This window comes from Neltuma alba, unplaced genomic scaffold (genome assembly GCF_004799145.2).
Source record: "Neltuma alba isolate B1F8T4 unplaced genomic scaffold, ASM479914v2 tig00013594_pilon, whole genome shotgun sequence".
Lineage (NCBI taxonomy): Eukaryota > Viridiplantae > Streptophyta > Magnoliopsida > Fabales > Fabaceae > Neltuma > Neltuma alba.
This window is the reverse complement of record NW_021637791.1, coordinates 21,499-39,411: the sequence shown is the minus strand read 5'-3', so window position 1 is coordinate 39,411 and position 17,913 is coordinate 21,499. Positions and strand designations below refer to the sequence as shown.

The 17,913-nt window shown below is 38.1% G+C and overlaps 5 protein-coding genes across 5 annotated transcripts; 4 read left to right on the top strand and 1 right to left on the bottom strand.

Annotated features, from left to right (window-relative positions):
* Window positions 1-732: 732 nt before the first annotated feature.
* LOC114738470 (protein YIPF5 homolog) lies at window positions 733-1,806 on the bottom strand. The gene has a single exon (XM_028926529.1). The coding sequence runs from the start codon at window positions 1,671-1,673 to the stop codon at window positions 921-923; it is 753 nt and encodes a 250-aa protein (XP_028782362.1). The 5' UTR covers window positions 1,674-1,806; the 3' UTR covers window positions 733-920.
* A 1,737-nt stretch (window positions 1,807-3,543) lies between these two features.
* On the top strand, window positions 3,544-4,778 carry LOC114738489 (uncharacterized). The gene is made up of 2 exons (XM_028926549.1): window positions 3,544-4,033; window positions 4,080-4,778. The coding sequence occupies exons 1-2, from the start codon at window positions 3,693-3,695 to the stop codon at window positions 4,153-4,155; spliced, it is 417 nt and encodes a 138-aa protein (XP_028782382.1). The 5' UTR covers window positions 3,544-3,692; the 3' UTR covers window positions 4,156-4,778.
* Window positions 4,779-5,139: 361 nt separating this feature from the next.
* On the top strand, window positions 5,140-5,882 carry LOC114738479 (uncharacterized). The gene is made up of 2 exons (XM_028926539.1): window positions 5,140-5,202; window positions 5,340-5,882. The coding sequence occupies exons 1-2, from the start codon at window positions 5,140-5,142 to the stop codon at window positions 5,880-5,882; spliced, it is 606 nt and encodes a 201-aa protein (XP_028782372.1).
* A 2,063-nt stretch (window positions 5,883-7,945) lies between these two features.
* LOC114738478 (uncharacterized) lies at window positions 7,946-8,865 on the top strand. The gene is made up of 2 exons (XM_028926538.1): window positions 7,946-8,127; window positions 8,559-8,865. The coding sequence occupies exons 1-2, from the start codon at window positions 7,946-7,948 to the stop codon at window positions 8,863-8,865; spliced, it is 489 nt and encodes a 162-aa protein (XP_028782371.1).
* Window positions 8,866-10,731: 1,866 nt separating this feature from the next.
* On the top strand, window positions 10,732-16,664 carry LOC114738473 (CAAX prenyl protease 2). The gene is given in 10 exon segments (XM_028926531.1): window positions 10,732-11,150; window positions 11,695-11,754; window positions 11,980-12,192; window positions 12,700-12,761; window positions 12,763-12,809; window positions 13,374-13,445; window positions 13,612-13,674; window positions 14,974-15,051; window positions 16,448-16,479; window positions 16,509-16,664. Coding segments are annotated over 10 exon segments (912 nt in total). The 5' UTR covers window positions 10,732-10,925; the 3' UTR covers window positions 16,569-16,664.
* Window positions 16,665-17,913: the final 1,249 nt, after the last annotated feature.

Sequence of the window (17,913 nt, the reverse complement as noted above, 5' to 3'; positions counted from 1 at the left end):
CAACAAATGAGGAAAAGATAACAGGGGGATGAAAATATGTAAACTATGCATGCATGAAACATGTCCATATCCCTAGTCAATTTTCACCTATACCATTTTCTTTTCCTAGACAAAAACTCTGGCAGCCCGACTAAAAATTTTCATTTTGCAGTTCCATATCTTGTTCAATGATAGGAAATTCTGCACCATAAGAGTAATGGCATTTTATTCACCAAAACCACAAAATCAGGTGACAGGAACAATGGCCGGAAACAACAATCATGTAGTTGAAGCCCCTCTAAGTTGCGAGATGGTAATGACAATCACATGAAGCAGCTTTCGGAATCATGTAGTCACATACTTTTTATCCCTTCCCAACTTTTTTCTTCCATACACATGGAAGTTATAGCTATCAAATACCGCATACTAAATCAAGTTTCGCGTGCTGTCCCCAGTTTAAGTCCTCTTATCTAAGCCAAAAAAAATATAAAACATTCCGGGATGAATGACCGACAACCATCAATATAGTAAGTATACTTTTAAGAACACCAATTGCTTATTTAATCAAGTCGACAGCCTCTCAAATGATAGAGATTTCATTCGATCTTCATGTTTTGGGAACACCTATTATTCTAATAAGCCATTGCACAGAAAATAAAAACCACGATTTTGAATTGGCTCAACTGGTATACCTACTGCAGAGCTTCAGAAATGTGATTTCAAGAAAAACAGAATTCAAAAGAATATGCACAATTTCATAAAACAATACTGCAACTAAAGCGATGCACAGTAAGAAAAATTTCAATTACAGAAATATTTCCATTTTCTACATCTCAATTTTCCATCAGTATGACTACAACATTAATCAAAATGACCCAGAAGCTAGGAAACTGCCCACTAAAATTATGCACCGCCATTCAAAATTTCAGTACGAATCACAGCTAGAATATGACAAGCAATGAAAATAGGGTATAAATCAAGAAACAAGCATATGCAATCAACACGCGATGTTCATCCCCACCATCCGCAAGCGAAACTATAAGACCCGCTGAAGACCTTGTTGCCCACAGCACAAATACCGCAGCAATCACAAACCTCACGATCCCACCTTGCGGCAAGAAAAGAGACACAGCAGATAAAATCACTACGGGCAACATACAGTACCCCACCACGCTCGTGCAAGTATGCAGATCCAAATTGCCAGCTCGACCAGCCAACATGTTGAAGACCACATATAAGAAGATAGACGATACCACGATCCAACCCAGGATCACACCGAATTGAATTTTTCCACCAAGTAGCTGGAAAAGGCAGAAGGACATGTAGAGAAGAATCGGCCCCGATAGATCAGAATCCTTGTGCACGACAAAATTTAGCCGGTACGGATTGAGAATCGATCTGATTTTCTTCCAGATTTGATCCGGGTGGATCCCAAGCTCATCAAGCAGAGGTTCCTCGTCATCAAAATTTGCAGAGCCACCGCCTCCAACGGGGACTCCGTAAATTGTGCCGGAGGGGGCACTTGCGGCTGCAGACCCCATGTCAAAGGACATGAAGGGAATGCTGGAATTGGATGGACGAGGCGGTTGAAACGGCGCCGTAGGAACCCGCCTCTGCGCCATGTTTGCTCCGCCGGCGGTGGGGTTACCGCCGGATGGAAAAACCACTGGCGGCACCGTGAAATCTTTCGCCATAAGATCTGATGAATGGGGGAAAATATATCTTGACTTCAAGTAATATTAGGGTTTTGACAATCTCAGCGCCGATATTTCGGTTTCTTGGATTATAAAGCAGGAAGCAAGATCGACGGAAAAAGAAATAAAAGCAAGTGCGGACTGAGCTTTCGATGCTTGGTACTCATTTGCTCAGATTAACAGTTGTTTGGATTCCGAAAATATTGAGTACTAGTATATAACTATATAATTAAATTATACAGTATAAATGTATAATCCACAAATCTTTTTTGTTTAGACTAAGTATTCTCCTAATAATAATTATATAGGAGGAGGGAAGGAAATTAAAAAAATACTTAAATATTTTTTAAAAAATATCATATTAAATAATTTATTCAAATTAATTAATTAGGTTCTATATTATTATTTTTCTATTTCTTTGAATTAATAAAAATAATAAAAATTAGTGCTTTTTAACTGTAAATGTGAGAAATGGATCATCTCTCTTTTCTTTTTGTTTTTCCGGAAGAATGGGTCATTCTAACATCTTATCATTCTTAAATCCTTTCTCTCTTTTTTTTTGTTTCAAACTTAAATTCCTTCAAATACTATATTAGATCTGTGATTGGACATATTTTTTTTATATTTGTAATTTGTATGATTATTTTCATAAGATTAACTAAGAGCAATATGAATATCACTTTTTGGCATAATTGGCAAACCGCGCCTCCCTTTAATTGAAGGTCGAGGGCTCTGTCCTCAATGAGTGATGTGCCGGGTGATTAGGAGGGTATTTAAAAGAAAATTAAATTTTGATTTTAAAAATAATTTTATAATATATAAAATAAATATATGAGAAGTTTTGTCACAACTTACATGAATTTTTATGATAAATAAACACTCTCTAAGCCATGGGCAACATCTTAAAAAATATTCATATTTTAGTTAAAAATAATTGTAATTGCAGAATAGATGATTAAATATAAAATTTATTTTGTTAGGCGAAAAAGTATGAATTTTGTCGATTAATATATTTTATGAAATGAAAGTGCGTATTTAGAAAAAAGAAAAAGAAAAAAAGCACGCTAACATAACTATGAAGGGCAGAAATACGAAGGAGGAGTCAAATTTTAATAGTTTTTTCTTTATAAAATGTTTTTACTTTTAGATGGATTTTTTTGTGATGATACTAAATAGAAAATTCCGAGGTAAAAATTTATATGCTAAGAGATCTTTTTTTTTCACTTTTAGATAAAAATCATTTTGTGATATTAGATAGAAAATTTTATGTAAAAACATTACGTGCTTGTACCTCTGTTTCTTAACCACCAGAAATTCTTGCACCCTCTCCTGTAATACCAGCTCGCGGCCCAACGAATCAGAAAGCAACATCTCATTTAATTTTAATATAGCTGTCATTGGGGAAAAAATCGTAACCCATGATTTAATTAAGTTTTTTTTTTTGCCAACTTAATTAAATTTATTTTAACTGTTTGCAAAGACACTAAATTTATTTTAATCAATTTCCTGCCAAACTCTCTCTCCCATTTCTTTTTCTTTTTATTTTCTTGGGTGGCAAAACAGAGACACGGTGAAATTTAGGGCATTTCTATTTTTTTTAGTTCTCAAAACAATTTTATAAAATTGTTTTTAAAAATAAGTTTTAAAAACATAAAACTAAAAAATCTGTTTGAATAATTGTTCTAAGAAATTACATTTGAATGCTGAAATTTTAATGAGAACTCAAATGTTCAAATAAAGAAAAAACCATCAAATAGAGAAGAAAGAACTTCCCAATTTTCACAAACAAAAAAATAAAAAATAAAAAAACAAAAAACACTTAAATAAAAACAAACATCCCAAAAATAGATTTATTGGGGAAATTGAGAGTCCGAGAGCGGCGGCGGCAGCGGCGGTCGTGAGGAAGGTGGAGGGAGAGAGGGAGAAGGTGATAGAGGTCATGGTCTGGATGGTGTTCCGACACAATTTGTTTTTGGAACGGCGGCAGGGGAGAGCTCTAGTGGGAAAATAAAGGGGAGCATGGAGGAGACGCGGGGGAGGCGAAGGGTAATGCCATTGTCATACAAGGAGAAGCTTTTGGCAGTAGGAGGGTCAGGCTTCCTTGTTAATCACAGTGAGGAGGATGATATCGTCCATGGTTGGAAAACCTACTTTGCCAAAATGAATGCGGTGGAAGAGGAGCATGGGGATAAGGATGATTCTGATGAGGAGGCGACAGATAAATCACTAAGGAAAAGTAAATGGCCGATCCTACAAGTCACTAAAGAGCAATATGCTTCTTGGTGTCGGCCATGGATGAATTCTTTGATTGTCAAGCTGCTGGGGGCAACGATTCCAAAACACATTATACGAGATCGAATTGTGAGGATGTGGAAACCACAAGGGGATATAAAAGTCATCCCGCTAAGCAACGGTTATTTTACTGTCTCCTTTGCTAATAAAGAGGATCGAGATTATGCTTTTCAAGAAGGCCCTTGGATGATCAATGACCACTACCTGCTTGTCCAGCGATGGCAACTAAATTTCAATCCGCGTAAAGCAAATGAGCAGAGGAAAATAGCGGCTTGGGTGAGGCTTATTGATCTACCTTTAGAATTTTATAATGTGGAGTCCTTGCGACAAATTGGAAATATGATTGGGAAGATAATCAAAGTGGATTGGTCTACGTCTATCTATGATAAATGAGGTTTCGCTAGAATTTGCATGGAGATTGACTTGAAGAAACCTTTGCTACCCTTCTTCACTGCCTTTGGCGAGGATAGACCGATAGCTTATGAGGGTCTGCATATGGTTTGCTTTACATGTGGGAAGTATGGCCATCAGAACGAGCAATGCCCACTTAACAAGGATACTGAAAAAGATGGAAAGGAGGGTTAGAATGAAGGTAAGGCGAGGAGTTTTGATGAAGGGCATGTGAGTATACAAGTGAAAAATGGGATATCGGAGGGAGATGCAACGACGGTTAGAGATAGCTCTGCCGGTGACGGGAAAACTAATTGTAGACCTGGGATGATAGTACGGAGGGATTTTCGGCGAAAAGTCAGTTTTACAAATATTGTGGGATCTGGTGAAATTAATATATCGCAAAGTCAGGATGAAATTATCGAGAATCAGATCTCGAAGATATCACATGAAGTCAAAGAAAATGAGGGGAAGAAACAAGGGGTATGTGGCCGGTTAGGGAAGAAAGATATAAATAAAGAATGAGTGAACACGGATAAGGGGGGAAGGAGATTTGGTAAGGATTCTAATAATTTGGAGTGGACCCCAGTAGGATCCAAAAGGAAGAGTGAGAATAAGGCTAAAATAAAGGGAAAAGAAAATAAAATGCAAAGTGCCGAAAAAGCCAAGAAAAAAGAATTAGTGGGGCCCAATGATCATCTAATTCCCATGCATAATTCTTTCTTTCTATTGCAAGCGGGGCCCTCAAATATGGATACTAGTGTTTCAAGCACAATTAATGATTATGGGCCAGGAGCATACAGCACATATTGAAGACAAACTCCCTTGGGACTATCGTGAAGAGACGGTACCTGAGCATACGTTAACTCTTAATACAACACAGCAAGTTGAGTCGCAGAAAATGGATAAAGACGTAGCAACACAACGAATTACTATGGAGAAAGGGAATAACTCTCCTACGTTAGCGAATATTTCTTCATGAAGGTTATGTTCTGGAACTCAAGGGGTACAAGAGCCAAAAGCTTCCCTTCTCTGGTTAGAGAAATCAAAAGACACTACCAAATAGATTTTCTGGCCATCCTTGAGACTAGGTGTGACAAGCGTGAGGTGAAAAATAGAACAAAAAAGCTGGGTTTCCATGCCTATGAGATCATTGACGTCGAAGGGTATAGCGGAGGTATATGGTGCCTTTGGGAGAGATCAGTGCAGCATGTAACCATCTTAGAGAAAAACCCCCAGTTTATGCATGTGAGAGTTGGGAATAGTCAAGGGCTTAGCTGGGAAATGACGATTATTTATGCCCACCCAAATGCCATGGTGAGACAGCAACTGTGGGGTGAGTTGTCTCGGTTAAGTCGTAATATGTTAGGGGCTTGGATCCTTAGGGGTGACTTTAATGCAACCTTGTTGGCTGCGGATAGACGTTCTGTTGCTAAGCACAAATTATCAAGTGATAAAGACTTCATCACTTGGTTTGATCAGAGTCATCTTCATGATTTGGGATATCGGTGCCCCGAGTTTACATGACAACACGGTGCAACAGCGGTAAGACTGGATCATGTGCTGTGTAATGATGCTTGGTCATATCAGTTCCTTGATGCGTTTGTTACCCATCTTCCACCGTTTAAATCGGACCACCAGCCAATCTTGTTAAGTCTAGATCAAGCTAGTAATCGATTTCCGCATAATTGACCATTCCGTTTTATAGTGGCATGGGTCCTTCATGAGGAGTTTGATGCTTTTGTGAAATCAAAGTAGAAGTCGCATGTAAGTTGGAATGACAACATCACCAATTTCGCAGAGGAATGTAGATCTTGGAACAGAAACACGTTCGGCCATACGAAAACTCGTAAGAAAGAGTTATTGAGGAGACTTGATGGTATAAATCAGCACCTCAATCAGAATGGGAAAAACAGAAATCTTGAGACTTGCAACTGAAACTTTGGAGAGAGTTAGAAGATGTCATGTTGCAAGATTCTTTAGTTTGGGCACAAAAGGCAAAAATGGAATGGAGCGTTCATGGTGATAACAATTCTAAGCTCTTCCATCGATATGCCAATAAGAGATGCCAAGTAAATAGAATTGATGCAATATGTGATGATGAAGGGAATGGGGTCTATAATCATGAGGAAATAAAGAAACTCGCCACGTCTTACTTTGAACAACTATTTACAAAAGAGATAGTTGACTGTGAAAAGCTGTGGTGTAGCGTTACTTTTCCCAAAATTGATGAGGCCACACTTCGGTATTGTGCAAAAAAAGTCGAAGAGAAAGAGATCAAGGACGCCATTTTTAGCATAGGCCCTCTTAAAGCTCTCAGTCCAGATGGTTTTAATATGTTGTTTTTTCAGAATTAATGGCACACGGTGGGTAATTCTGTGATTAAGTTTATCAAGCAAATCTACGCCAACCCCCAGCTTATTCGGGAGGTCAATGGTACCTTGGTAGTGTTGATTCCCAAAAAGGAAGTTTCAGAAATGATACGGGATCTTCGTCCTATTAGTCTCTGCAATGTAGTATATAAGGCAGTGACGAAGGTGGTCACCAACAGGTTAAAATTATTCTTGCCTAAAATTATCTCTCCTAACCAATGTAGTTTTGTTCTGGGAAGACATAGTGCAAATAATATTATTGTTGCTCAAGAAGTCATTCACTCTATGCGAACCATGTCAGAAAAAAAGGATACATGGCAATTAAAATTGATCTTGAAAAAGCTCACAATAGAGTGCATTGGGGCTTTCTTCTCAATTGTTTGCAGGAATTGGAGCTACCAAATAATTTCATTGAGATCATTAGATGCTGTATCTCCTCTGCCTCACTACAATTGCTATGGAATAGGGATAAAGTTGAGATTTTTCATAGCTCAAGGGGAGTTAGGCAAGGCGACCCAATTTCTCCATATCTTTTTGTTATTTGTATGGAGAAACTTGCTCACCTCATACAGATGAAAATGGAATTGTCGGAATAGAGGCCAATAAGACTCACAAGGACCGATCCACCTATCTCACATCTCTTTTTTGCAAATGATATTATTATCTTTGTTGAGGCTTCTTTGCAACAGGTGGATGTGATTAATGAATGCCTTAGAAAGTTTTGTAGTAGCTCAGGGCTTAAAATCAGTGCCCCCAAAACTAGAGTTTTCTTCTCCTAAAATGTCAACCACACAAGGTGTAGTGAGCTGAGTCAAGCTTTGGGATTTACTCAAACAGCGGACTTGGGAAAGTACCTTGGGGTACCTCTCCATCATAAAAGGGTTGACAAGAATACTTTTCAGGAAACAATGGATAAGGTGAAAGGTAAACTTTCCAATTGGAAAGCAACTTCTTTTTCGCTTGCAGGGAGAAACACTCTTATCTCTTCCGTTACGAATGCAATTCCTGGATATATTATACAAACAACCTTACTCCCTGTCAACAGGTGTGAGACGCTAGATAAGTACAACAGAAGCTTCTTCTGGGGCAATACAGATGACTCTCGGCGTGTACCGCTAGTTTCGGTCTGAGGTGTATGGGCCCAGAAAACAAGACGAGCTTGGCATCAGGCATGCTCAACACTAAAATCATGCTTTCTTAATGAAGTTAGGGTGGAACATGGTATATCAGAGAGATGATTTCTGGGTTCGTATAATCCGTGATAAGTATAAATACAGGGTTGACATGCTACCTGTCATGGAAAGCAGGAGACCCGGGTCGAATACATGGATTGGGATCAAAAAGACGTGGAAAGAGGTAAAGGAGGGTTTGGAAGGTAATCCTCATAGCGACGATGTAAGGTGGTGGTGGGAAAAAAGTGGCATCTTCTCTGTAAAGTCAGCCTATGCCCAATTACTGAAACTAGATGCACAAGTTTACCCTATTTGGGAGAGAATATGGAATGTCCAAGCACCACTTTGATGCCTTTCATTTCTCTGGCTTGCAGTGAGAGAGAGCGTTTTAACGAATGAAAGTCACGTGTGAAGGGGTCTAGTTATTGATAGCTCCTATAGTGTGTGTGGTACGGAGGTGGAAAACATCATTCACGTCTTACATGATTGTACGCAGGCTCGCAAGGTTTGGAAGATGTTGGTGCACCCTAATATTTGGAGACGCTTTGTAACCGAGGGGTGAAAGAGTGGGTTCATTGGAATATCTCCCAAAGGCACAAAGGGAATGATGCTGACTGGGATGTTGTGTTCACCATTACTTGGTGGTTATGGCGATGCAGGAACCTACGAATCTTCGAAGGAAACATTGTGCTCGCTAATATGATAGTTGCTCAATCAAAAGCCATGGTGAGTAGTGTTAAAGTAGCTCACTGCAAATTGAGGGGAACCCATAGAACCATAGAGGCACGAAAAGAGAAGTGGAAACCACCTGACCCAGATTGGATAAAAGTGAATGTTGACGGTGCTTACACTCACCACTCCCAGAGTATGGCTTGTGGAGGTGTTGCTCGTGATGATAAAGGAACATTCCTTGTAGGCTTTACGTGTAGAATGGAGGGAGAAGATTGCCTCTTAGCTGAGCTTTAGGACTATTTTGCATGGCATGAAACTTGCCTGGGAAAGGGGATACAAGAAAGTCGTAGTTGAGTCTGGCTCCACAAAGACACTCAACCTGCTGCAAACCAGTGAAGTGCGAACCCATGTGTATCATGGGGTGATCACGGAGTGCAGAAATATGTTGCGAAGGGACTGGATGGTGAAACTACAGCATGTTAACAGAGGCGCAAATGCAGCTCCTGATTACCTCGCCAAGCATGGTCTCAACGTGATACCAGGATACCACTTAGTTAGGCACCACATGAACTATCTTCTTTAATGCTGTCTGAAATGAATAATTGTATGGGATAGGCTAGTAGGCCTTTGGTTCGTTTCATATAAAAAAACATCCCAACAAGTTTTTTTAAAAAAAAACCAAAAATTTTTTCAACAAGACCCTTTTCTTTCCCCTGCCAACAGGGGTGAAACTTAGTTATAGCTAGAAAAGTTCGGGATCGGGACAAGCCCCCGGTGAACAGGGACGGGACAGGGATTTTGTCCCATGTCCGTCCCGTCCAATCCCTGTCCTGTCGGGACCGGGGGACGGAACCAGGATGGGACAGGGATGTCCCGCTTCCCCCAAAAATTATTTTCAACAAGACCCTTTTCTTTTCCCCTGCCAACAGGGGTGAAACTTAGTTATAGCTAGAAAAGTTCACGAGACGAGACGGGATTGGGACAAGCCCCCGGTGAACAGGGACGGGACATGGATTTTGTCCCATGTCCCGTCCCGTCCAGTCCTGGTTCTATCCCTGTCCTGTCGGGACCGGGACGGAACCAGGATGGGACAGGGATGTCCCGCTTCCCCCTTTTAAAAAAAATACTATAATTTTTATATGAATTTTTTTATATTATAATGCTTATTTTTCATTGGGCTTCTAAAGATAAAAACATCATAAAAAAATATTATGTAGAAAGCTCAATTATATAGTATAAAAAAGATGTAAAAATAATACTGTAAAAAAAATACAGGAAAAAAAACACTATATAATGTCTTCATAAATTATTTTATTGAGGAATAAGATTTTGTTAAGATAATACTACAACTTAAGAGCTAAAAACACTATAATAATAATAATAATTATTATTATTATTATTAAGAAGTAATTAAATAATCTAATAATAATTATTATAAATAATTTTTAAAAAAATACCTCGAGACGGGACGAGACGGGATAACCTCGTCCCTTGTCCCGTCCTGTCCTGTCACTGTTCCCGTCCCGTCTCGTACCTGTCCCGTCTGAATTTTTTTTTATCCTGTCCCGAACTCAACGGGACCGGGACGGGACAAATTAAATATCCCCAATTATAGCCATGGGGTGGTATTAGATTTTTGAAAAAATGATATAAAAAAAGTTGAAAATTATAATACTTTAATTCAGACAGCTAAGAAATTAAAATCCTAGGGGAAGAAGTGATGCTAAATTTGGTATTTTGTAAATATAATTAAATGACAAAAATACCCTCATATCAAAAGTTTATTAATAAGTTGTGAACTAATAATGACCAATATTGAACTGTAAATGACAAGAAATGTACTGACAATGAAATTATTTATTAATAAATTGTAAATTAACAATGACAAGCGTTGAACAACCAATAATAAGAAATACACTGGTAATGACAAGTTTGATAGCTTTTTTTTTAAAAAAAAATCTGATAAAAGAGCATTTTAGTCATTTAGCTATATTTGCAAAATATCAAATTAGGAACTTTTTTTTTTCTAGAATTTTGAAATTTTAAGTGTTTGAATTAAAATATTATAATTTTTAACTTCATGTCATTTTTCCTAGATTTTTTCCTTAAAAAAAATGCAGTTCTTGAAAGAAAGCGTTTTCTTTGCCTCTCGGCCAGACTTGAACTGCCGAAAGCAGCAAGCCGTTGAAGCGGAAACTGGACAGGACTGTCAATGCTGCAAGATACTGGGGACGACGAAGCCGAGAAGTGGCGCTGCACGGGGAAGAAACAGTGAGGTACCCTAGCTGTCGTCAATACACAAGAGTCCCAAGACGCGATCTTTGTCTCTCTCTCGCCCTCCGTCTCTAGGGTTCATGAATTATTCTCTGGCGATGGAGGAAAAAGGCGGCCTTTCGAAACCATTGGCACTGATAGCTTGCATGGCTATGGCCCTTCTATACGTTGCCATTCTCTACGCCCCCGCGCTGGTCCTTCGTCTGCCTCCCCCTTCTTCTCTCAACAGTTACATGATCCGACGCTTCATCTGCGCCATCATATCTTCGATCCTGTCGCTTGTTGTCTCGGCACTAATCCTTCCTGTATGTGTGCTCCTTATTGTTTTTATTCTATTCCCTTCCTGCCGTTGTCATTCTGTTTAGCCTACTGGGTAGCATTCCTACTCTTGATCTCTGTTTTCTACTAATGGTTAAAAAGAAAAAAACCAAGGGACCTCTACTGTGATTATATAGGGCGGCTTGCTAATAAGTAACTTCGTTTGTTGATATTGGAGTTATCCCCAGACTAGAGATTTTTCCCGCTTTTGATGCGATGAACTAATTCCTACCTAACAACGAATTTTATATCGGTTTACTTCGACTTATTATGATAAAAGTAAAGTATACGGTTATTTCTTTAAATTCGGAGGACAGGATTGTATAACATTTTAGTATATTATACGCGTAACGAGAAGTAAATGATAAATCATTGGGAAGTTTAAGAAAATCAATCTGTCACGTAAAATTAGCCGATTGAGATTTGAGTCATACTGTGTAATTATGACTTCTCAAGTTACTCTACTATTTTTAATTTAGTTTTGTGTAATTATAATAATCGTTTTTCGGCGTTTGTTTTACCACGCGGCAGGTACGAACCGGGGCAGCAGGATATGTATTTACTGTTTATGGCATGAGAGTGGATCATATTGTGAGTTCCGTTTTCTTATGTTCGAACTAAAAATGTTCCTGGTTCAATTAATTTCCAACATGTAACGTCATTTTTTATCTTTTGGAGATACAGAATGGAAAGAATGTGAACTTACTTGTATGGTGATTCCAAGTTACACTCTTGTATGCTATGCAGATTGGAAAACAGGGTCACTCACTTTTTTCTAAATTTGCTTGCTGAAATGCAATTTTCTGTATGAAACAGTGGCAAGCAGTGACCATCCCTCTTTTTCTGACCTCTTTAATGTATGCTGGATCAATATTCGTCAAGTATCTTTTATTGGTTGATTCTTGGAGGCAATACAGAAGTTCTGGTGGAAGTCTCTCATTTAATTTGTGCAAAAATGCCCTTCTGAGGTTTCCTGGCTTTTTTTCTGCCATTTTATCCAATGTCCTAGCTTGGCGAACTTGTATTGTGGTTAGTATTTTTAATGCGTGTTGATATTTTGTCATGTACATCCCATTTAACTTAGTTCTATTAAACCAGAGAAGTGTAACTTTGTCATCTCGCTTACCTTCTTTTGTCCAAGTGCAATTAGTACTTGCTTATCTTTTTGTTGTACCAAGCTTACAGTTACCAACATGTAGCAAGTTTTAACATACTATAAACTATGCACATATGTGAAACGACTGCCTGGATTGATTAACCCATTACAAGAAGGATGGTGAAAAATCTTACTAAGGTTCAGCCGGAGAATTTCAATATTTTCTATTCTCCATTACTTTCTATTGTTTATTTGGCATCAGGTGAACTATTTATGTCTTCTTCTGATGTTCTTTTACCTTCTTTGTTGGTTTCTAGGCACTATGCTTTCGTTTTTATAGAGACCATTTATAAACTTTTGAATACGGGTTTACATAAATTTGAAGAGTTTTCCCCATATACATGCAATATGAGAATTCTTAGTTATAGTTTGTTCTACAGGCGCCCATTACTGAGGAGTTGGTATTTAGAGCATGTATGATACCTTTACTTCTCTGTGGAGGACTCAAAATATAGTGTTATACTTCTTTGCCCTATATTCTTCAGCTTGGGTAAGTCGATGCATATCTACATGAAAAGATGAATCTTTTTTTGGGACACTATGAAGCAGCATTTTCTGTGCGATACACAAGAAGTGGCCTTGGGGCATTCCGTGGTTGAAATGTCATCAAAAGAAGTGATCAAGCACCCATTAGTATTCTTTTAGGCATCTAGACTATGGCTTGCTTCTAAGTATAATCAGATCACAAGGAAAAGGTTCATCATTCATTTTATGAAGTTGTAAGAGCTGTCTTCTTTATTAGAATGTTGATAATCTTTTGCAGGACCAATCACGATAGGTTTGAATGTCAAACGCACATTTACTTAACTTCATTAACATTGTCTGAAGTTGTTAACCATGAAAATAATTTAGACTATGATGAAAAACTATACATATCTTGGTGTGCACTTGCACATAGGCCTGGAAAAGTTTTGGTAACTTACGTCCCTTGAAAATCATTCCCTTAAGTTCTGCATGGATGTAAAGTAACAAAAGGTGGGGGGATATTTGACTTCTTTCAATTTCTTGGAGTTATGAGGTTATTGAGCAGTTCTATTGTGTAATCGATCTACAGCACATTTAAATCATTTCATGGAGATTTACAGTAAGCAAAACTACAACATAATCAGGGCTTCCCAAGTTATAGGTATGCTCATCTTTTACTATATATCTCATGTCTATATTTTGTTTTCTCCAATCGGCCATTTGCAAGGTTGATGTGTGTTTTATTCTAGAGCCTGACACATGTCAAGGCTTCGCCCTTAGTTTTGTTTGATAACATTTTCACAGCACACAATTGATTATACCTGCAGGTCTCCAGCTTGGCTACACTGTCATCTTTGGGTCATATGCTTCATTTCTTTTCATTCGAACTGGTAGGTGATGTCTGGTCAGTTGCTTTCTGTCATACATACATGGCTAAGTACTGTCATATTGTGTCTAGCCTCTACAAAACTGCAAGGCGTACCTTACTCTTGCACATTGACAGGATAGTGCTTGTATAATCTTCTAATACAATGCATGTTTTAGATGCTTACTCATAGCTTTTTGCTCCCGAACATGGCGGTCAAGGTGTTGAGGCACTGCCTTCAGCCTGGCATTGTTGGGCAAGTCCCTTTGTTGCTTTTTCAACCCTTTCTGATCAAGCATCATACCATCCGTTGTGTTTTTTAAAGTAAAAGGAGTTAGCTCAGCGGCCTGACTTGAAATTTAATAAGTCACAGGAGAAAATAAAAAAGCTTCAATGCATGATCTTGATACAAGATCTTAGAAGCTCAGCCCACCGGCGATTTAAGAATAGGGTGAAATAGTTATTCTTATTTTGAAGTATGATTATCTAGGCTATTAGCTTTTAGGGGTATGCTAACAAACGCATAAAAACAATGCAAGCGACCTTAGCCACATGCATTTTGAGTAGCAAGGTTACTTAGTAAACTTTATGCTTTGAGATTTGGCAATGACTTCATAATTGCACTTCACATTGTGAGTTATATTTGATGATTATTATGCTTGAGTGGTGATATTAGTGACTTAATTAATTCATTGAATGATTATTTATATGTCAAATGTTATTCAAAATTTACGTGTGTGTGTGTGTGTAGCGTATTTTCTTCTTGCTTGAATGCCTTGTTTCACTTGAACATGTGCTTATTACAGCCTTTTGGATAAAGCTTTTTAGAGGTATAGTTTCTTAAGGGCATCTCTTGCCTTTGACTACCTTGCCTAAGAATATTGTTTTAAACTAAATTATATGCTCTCTACTATTATTAACATGTCAAATGGAATTTAATCAGTAATGTAACTATAAAACTAACCAATTAATGGTTTTCCAATTTCCCTGCTTTTTGTAAAATGAGAAATTCACAATAAGAAGTTGTCAATTTTTAATATGATAATTAGTGTATATTTATAAATAAAGTGAAGCAATTACAAACCAAGTTATTGTAAGTTGTTCTTTTGCACTTTAAACAACACTACTATACAGCGTGTTAGTCATGGTTTCATTTGCTTAACTGGTCATTTAATTGTGTTTCTTCGGTCAACATGGGCTGTATCAAATGATTGATTGGGTTCTCATAGCTTATATCAATGATCAGCTCATCTCCTATGAAAAGATCCATTTAGTTAAATATGTTTGGTTGACTTGGTCTATCTTTTACGATGGTGTTTTGCAGGACATATTATTCCTCCAATAGTTGCTCACATGTATTGTAATTTCATGGGATTGCCTGTACTATTTTCACCAAGAAGTGGTATGTGTATTGAATTACCTCTGGCGTAAGTTTAAAAGACAACTTTGTCATGCATAACATAGTTAGAGTATACTTCAATGCTTTACAATTAGCTTGTTCTTTTCTTTCCTCTTCTTTGGTTTTTTTTTTTGGTTTGTGTGAAAACCCAGAGATGGTCCTTAGGCGGGAGCCATTCAATGACAATGAATGGCTTTTTTATATAATTGTAGCTTCATTTTTTTTTGTTTCATTTCTATCACTCTAGATCCTGAGCATGTGGTGCAGAGTGGTTTAAACATGTATTTTTACTTGGGAAAACTGCATTGAAGGATCTAAAGAAATTAATTGCTATAATGAAGGACCTGAAAAATGAAATTTATTCTGAGGAACAAAGGACCTTATATTTGAGTTGCAAGGACAAAAGAGCTCCTATATATTTGTCCAAGGCACTCCATTCTTATTCTTCATCTCTTACTCTCATTTATTTGAAACAAAAATCTGCAGCAATCTAATTTAATTGCAAGCTCAAACCATGGTTAACATAAGCAAAATAGAGCAAATGAATCTTCTTCATAGAGACGTTTTCTTCATGAATATGTATTTTTCTCGGGTGGGTCTTCTTCCATGTTGTGAATTAAATGAGATTTCTGTGTAGGCATAAGTTTTTTGGCTCCGAAGTCAGCTTCTTTAAAGAGTGTTTTGGAAAAGTAAATGAAGGCATTTTTGTCAGTACAACTCACAGAAAGGTCCTTTGGTCCTAAGAACAATCATTTTTAAGGTAAATCATTACGAATTAGTTTTTCAGGTCGTTCAATGTAATTCTGCCCTTTTACTTTAGGTATGGTTGGATTCCTACTAGAGGTTTAGTCCCCAACCCCCCAAAAAAAATATAGTAGTATATATTAATCAGTAGTAGAAAAGTACCTAAAGCTGTCTTTTAGTGAATCCTAGCAGCTCTTCTTCTCATATTATTTATATCGAGATTATAATATTTGAAAATATAGAAAGTTGAATCTGCCCTTTGTCTCGGATACAGCGTTCTCGTTTCCCTTCCTGTTATGTTTTAACACTAAAAATTTTGTCCAGGTTTTTCTCTTTTCACTTTGTTCTGTGAGTGGAAATTGTATTCCAGTTTCTGTGGATTTAACTTGTGGGAAGTTTGGATTTAATGTTGCCAAAGCTTATTTTTTAAGACTCAAATCCCTGCTTCGTAAAATTGGGCACCTCCTGTTCCAAGGAGCCGTCTTAGAATTTCAAAGTCCTCTGGTTCTCATTGTCCGCTTATTAGATTCTCAGAACTGTGAAATGAGATTCATGGTGTCGCAATGTAGCTTCCTATTCTTTCGGCTTTGGAGTTTGGACGTGTGTGTCTTTTCCCCTTCTGATCCAAGCTTACCCTTTTGTGTTTGTGTTGCAGGGTTAATTAGTGTAGCAGCAGTAATGGGATTGGTGGCCTTCTTTTAGCAGTAATGGGATTGGTGGCCTTCTTTTATCTTCTTTTCCCGGCGACCAGCCCAGATTTGTATAATGATAGATAGATAATTGCAGTTGTTGGCATGGATATTGCTCTTGGGGGCAGGAATTAGCAAAGTCCGAACTGTAAGAGAATTTAAAAAGGGAAACTCACGGAGGAAATTGAACCAAAAACTTGTGATTGAATGAAAATATTGACTTTTCGTTTTTTGACAACCTTCGATTCGGTTTTGCCCTGTTTAATCTTCTGTTGAATGGTTGATAGATTCTCCCTTCAGGCCTTCCTGTGGTCTTAACTAGGGGCTTTGCAAAAACTCGGAGGCAGTCTAACCCGTTTTTACCGGTCCGGTCTGATCGAACCTGATAAAGGAAAAGCGGCCTGGTGAGACAACTGGCCCAGACCAAACTAATTCATCGGGTCAATCGAGTTTCGGGTTGACCATAAGGACCGATTAGTCTAGTCTAATCCATGCCTATATATATTTATTAAATTACTTTTTTTTTAAAAATCTTCAGACCTTCATGCTCGCCAACTCACCCCCCTTTTAAGATCTCAATCTCATGATTCATCCCCTCTCTAGCCAACTCTTTTCCCATCTCAATCTCCACTCTTCAAATCTTGCATGAAGCTTCTTCTTCTTCCTTTATTCATCGTCACTGCTATTGGTGCTTGAAACTCAAAAAAGCGCAGGCTTTTTTCTTTATCGTCATTGACGTCGTGCATCTTTTTTGTTGCTGCCCGCGTCTCTTCCTTGTCGCCTGCTGTTCCTCTTTTCCTTCTCAGATCTGTCATCCCTTATCCTTCTCTACCAAATGCATGTGCATTTAGGTTGAGAAGCTTCAATCATCATTTTTTTAATTCTTTTGATTGCTGTGATGCTAGGAGTGAGGGGCTGGTATTCTTCTTCTTCCTTCCAAGAGGGAAGAAAAATGTGAGAGAGCGGAGAGGAAGGGGGAAGAGAGAGAATGGCGTGGCGTGTGGCCTACTGAAAGTGTAGTGGATTACAAATTTCGGTGGGTTAAATCTTATCACTCATTAAAAAAAAATTTAAAAAAAATTGATTATGGGCTACCTAGACTGGTCTGGTGGTCTAGGGGGTCAAACCTGGTATGGGCCTGATCTCAGGTCCATATTGGACTGGATCAGACCACGGACCATCGTATCCAGCCTGACGTAACCTCAAACCAGATCTTGGGTTAGGCACAAAGGTATATGTGTACCCCTAGTTGTAACCAATCAAAAGCCGCATCTTTAATAGAGGAATGTCTCTTTTGGGTGTTTGAGTTTTTGCTCGTCCTTTTTTTTTCCGAATAAATATTTGTAGTTGTAATACGGTAAGAATAGCAATTTTTTGAGGAGAAGAGATCTTGGGTTAGGCACAAAGGTATATGTGTACCCCTAGTTGTAAC